This window comes from Narcine bancroftii, chromosome 5 (assembly GCF_036971445.1).
Source record: "Narcine bancroftii isolate sNarBan1 chromosome 5, sNarBan1.hap1, whole genome shotgun sequence".
Lineage (NCBI taxonomy): Eukaryota > Metazoa > Chordata > Chondrichthyes > Torpediniformes > Narcinidae > Narcine > Narcine bancroftii.
The window spans coordinates 111,723,425-111,727,763 of NC_091473.1; the positions used below are offsets into that span (position 1 = coordinate 111,723,425).

At 41.5% G+C, this 4,339-nt stretch overlaps 1 protein-coding gene across 2 annotated transcripts in view; it reads right to left on the reverse strand.

The window, feature by feature from the left end:
- ipp (intracisternal A particle-promoted polypeptide) overlaps positions 1 to 3,963 on the reverse strand; it is a 78,251-nt gene extending 74,288 nt beyond the window's left edge. For both annotated transcript variants that reach the window (XM_069938766.1, XM_069938765.1), the window contains exons 1-2: positions 3,516 to 3,963; positions 1,915 to 2,346 (exon numbers count right to left, since the gene is read on the reverse strand). In XM_069938766.1, coding sequence (XP_069794867.1) covers positions 1,915 to 2,346; positions 3,516 to 3,927 — 844 coding nt within the window. In that variant the 5' untranslated portion in view covers positions 3,928 to 3,963. The remainder of the gene's footprint in view (positions 1 to 1,914; positions 2,347 to 3,515) is intronic.
- Positions 3,964 to 4,339: the final 376 nt, after the last annotated feature.

Sequence of the window (4,339 nt, forward strand, 5' to 3'; positions counted from 1 at the left end):
ATGGAAATAGAAAGGGCACATAGAGTATTGGCCTCTAAACCACAACCACAACAAAAACCAAGATCTATTGTAGTAAAATTCCTAAGATATACTACAAGAGAAAAGGTACTGGAGAAGACAATGGAAAAAGTAAGAGAGGGCAACAAACCACTGGAGTATAAAGGGCAAAAAATCTTCATTTATCCAGATATAAGTTTTGAACTCCTAAAGAAGAGAAAAGAGTTCAATACAGCAAAGGCGATTTTATGGAAGAAAGGGTATAAATTTATACTAAAGCATCCAGCGGTATTGAAAATATTTATTCCAGGACAACAAAACAGACTATTCTCGGATCCAGAAGAAGCACGAAAATTTGCAGAACAATTACAAAAATAGACTGAGGGAGGAAGACGGGTAATGAGAGTTAAAATGATCACGACTGATATGTATGTGGGTAAAGACAAAAATAGACTGAGGGATGAAGACGGGTAATGAGAGTAAAAATGATCACGATTGATATGTATGCGGGTAAAGAGGTATAAGAGTGAATAGAGACAATGTGCATACGTGAATGTATCTGTACTTAGAGGAAAATATAGATAGTATAGACAAGAATTAATAAGGGAAGGTAATGGAATAGAGAGAATAAGGAGGGAATTAAAAGAGGGACCTTTGTGACATATGAAAAGTGAAATCTTTTCTGGGGGAGGCGGGGTGGGGGGAAATAGCGGTCACTGCAAAATCAGTTGACGCTTGCGAGTGGATTCGCAAATCCAAATGGAGAGGGGAGATGTGGTTGTCCGACAAGGGATAAAGGACAACTCAGGAGGTGAAGGGGAGACTGGGGATAAATAAGATAGAAATAGGAGAATAAGGAAAATGTTAGATGTTGTAGGAATGTTGTCTTATAAAGAGTTGAAAATAAGAAAACAGAAATGGAAAAGGAGGAAAGGTAATGAGGGAAAAACGGAAAGAGAAGATAAACAAAATATAAAAGGGCTACGCTGAACTATATGTCTTTAAATATTAATGGAATACATAACCAAATTAAAAGGAAGAAACTACCAAATTTAAATGAATAAATGTATTCCATTAGAAAAAATAACATATTGGTTAAGAAATAACATTGAAATATTCGAACAAGTATAGGAGCCTTACATTAAATACAATAGCGAAAACCTACCGGGGACAAACATTACCTAAGTTGATGGAAGGAGAAGGAAAGAAAAGAATGGACTCAGTAGAATTTCTGGTGTAATTTTGTTGAATGACAACATTGTCTGACTGGCTTAATGCAACCTAGATTGTATACCTAAAATGGATGAGGGGGGGCTGGGGGGGTGGTTTGGGAGGAAAGGGGGGGGGGGGGAGAAAAAGTCACTGTATATGTGTGAAAAAGAAATAGTGTATATCATGGCTAATGTGATTTATGGTGTGAAAAATAAAAAAATTAAAAAAAAAAAGTCAAAAAAAAAGAAAACTTGAAGCAAAAGGATAGATCAAAACTCAAAACACAAGAACATAATTTGCATACTTGAACCTCCCAAAAAAGAAGAACAACTGGTTTCAACACGTCAACTTGTGGTGTGGTTAACACCGAAAACGAGACAAGGTCACTAGTCTGTTGGAGAATGTTTCAACACCATATGGAAAATTTGCAAGCTCAATGCATGTGGCATTGTACCAGTAAGAAGATCACAGAAACTCAGTGAATTGACGACTTGACTAAACCAATAAAATGTCAAATGTTGCTTCAGTTTTAATCTAATTTTTCAATTATGAATAATTCTCGCTTTAATGCAATTATTTATTTAATAATTATAGAAGACAATTTGTCCACAGCAAGGTACACCTATATCATTTTTTTCAGAACATTATTTCTGAAGGATCAGTAGCATCAGCCAGGGAATACAAAATGTTCAAACTGTACAATACCTTCAATATACTTGAATAACCTCCGTGAAGAAAGCAAAGGAAATCGAACAGGAATCAAAACTTCAATCACATACTTTTTCCTTTTGGACACGTCCTGGAGAACCCATTCCATCGCAGCTATAAAAACTTGATATTCATCTTCAATCTGGAGTTCCTCACTTTTTAAAATTTTAACCAGTTGATCTTTGGCTAATCCCACAAACTCCTCAGCTTTGCAGACCTCCAAGAAGTGGACATAAATATAATTTTCACTGAATTCTGCAAGATCATGGCAGGCAATTTGCTCAGCAAATTGATAAATTCCAACACAGTTTGAGGGGTCAATTTGTCCTTTCAAAAATTCACTGCACATGTTCACAATCTCATTTAACTGCAACATGTCTGCTGCAAGGATCACCTCTTGTACATTTTTTATGCTGACATTGATGATACCTGGTGGAGAAAGAAGAAGAAAGGTCAAATTCAGGCTCACAACTTGAGGCTCACACTACTCAGTGGTGAGGATAGAGTTAATATTCAACACGTTGGAAAATAGAAGGGTCTGCTCCATGTTCACTCTAATGTGGCTTCAAATGAAAGGATGAAGATACAGTCCCTCACTTTGCTTTAAATATAAAAGAGAAATTGAATGCACAGTTGTCAGCTTATAATGAAGTTATCTGAATTAATTCAAAGATCTATCAGTTCACTCAGCCTCCATTATGAATGGTCCATGACTAGTTTCTGTCTAGTGAAACTGCCTAAACTTTTAACTTTGTTCATTCCTCGGCAAACATACAATCCTCATCCTTCCCTGCCCTAAAGTGGAGCTGGACTTCTATCTTCTAATGTCCTGCCAATTATATAATTGAAGTAAAACTCAATGATAATGATTAAAAACATCTAAATGGGAAGGTAATAACTCTCATCATACTCCTCATTCTTGTTCATCCAGGAAAGGGAAGGCCGTCAAAGCTTGCCAGCAATATTGCCCTGAATAGTTCATCCCAACACCGACCGGTGTACTGATTGATAATGATAGTACAGACCTTGAGAACTACTTGATCCAATGCTCAAGTTCACTTTCTAAAAGTTGTTTGGAATTAGGTCAAACGGCCGTCCAATCAGTAAGATATGAGCAAGCCCGAGACTGTGGAATACTTACTTTTCGACAAATCTTTTAAATAATTCAGATACATCTGTTAAATTTATACACCATATTCCACAATAACTGCCTCTTTGAGTCTCTTGGTTGCAGCACCCAACAGAGAGCTATATTTTGATCCTATTGGCCAATGTTTGAACCTTCAAGTAGTAGGTTGATAATGAACATTTATTTAGCACCTTCAAAGGGAGAATGACTGGACGGGAATCTTGACAGAAAAATGTGTAGTCACAGAAGGTGGATCAAAGTGGATGATTTGAAATTGGAAGTGGATCGTAGACTGTACTTGAATTTTCTCTCCTCACTCCCCCCCCCCATGTCCTCCCTCCCCCCCCCCCCATGTCCTCCCTCCCCCCCCACCCATGTCCTCCCTCCCAATTCAATGACTTAATTCTCAACAACTTTCATCTGGGTCTGTGAAGCAACAAGACAGGGAACCATCCTCTTGAGTACCAACCGGTGTAAATGAAGTCAAGCAGGAGCTTGAAGACTTCTGCCTCGATGCCGTGGATCTGGATCAGGCTCTTGCCGGCTTCCTGCAGGCCTCCTGCGAACAGCACCGCGAAGTAGGGGCTGCTGGCGGCCAGCACCAGCCTGTGCACGCTGAACACCCGTCGCTCCACCTGCAGGCGCACGTCGCAGAAGTCGGCGCGGGCCCGCATGCCGTTGATCCGGGCCAGCATGGTCCGTGCATGTGTGTCGCTGGCCCGCCCACCCTGCTCCCACACGGGGCTCGTTCCGGGCCTGGCGGACGCGCAGTGAGCCATGACCTCGACACCCAGCCGGGCCGGCCGCTTCTTCAACGAGTTTGGATCCACTCTGCACCAACAGCGATCGATTCCGTTCCCTTGCCAACTGTCATCTTGCATGGAGAGCAATCGAGCAATGTGGCCTGAAGTGGCGCTGTGTCCTCCAAGACGATAGGTGGCGTGGTAGCTCGCCTAATGTCATAGCAACAGGAACTGGAGGTGACCCTGGGTGGAAGTGGTTGGGTGAGCACACCAGCATGTTGGAGGACCTCGGAACTCAGGCAGTCTTTTCAGCATCTCGAGGAGACAAAGATATATTGCTGAAGTTTCGGGCCTGAGCCCTTCTGCAAGGAAAGGCTGAGGCAGGATAGATCAGAATTCAAACAATGAGAGAGGAATCCAGGCCCACGAAATGTGTTAATTGCATATGATCAGGAGCTGGGTAGAATTGATCATGTCTGTGCAAATAGAGATGGTGAGGGAAGAAGGGGGTGGATTGGGGGGGGGGGGGGGGGTGGTGCCCAGTTGAAAG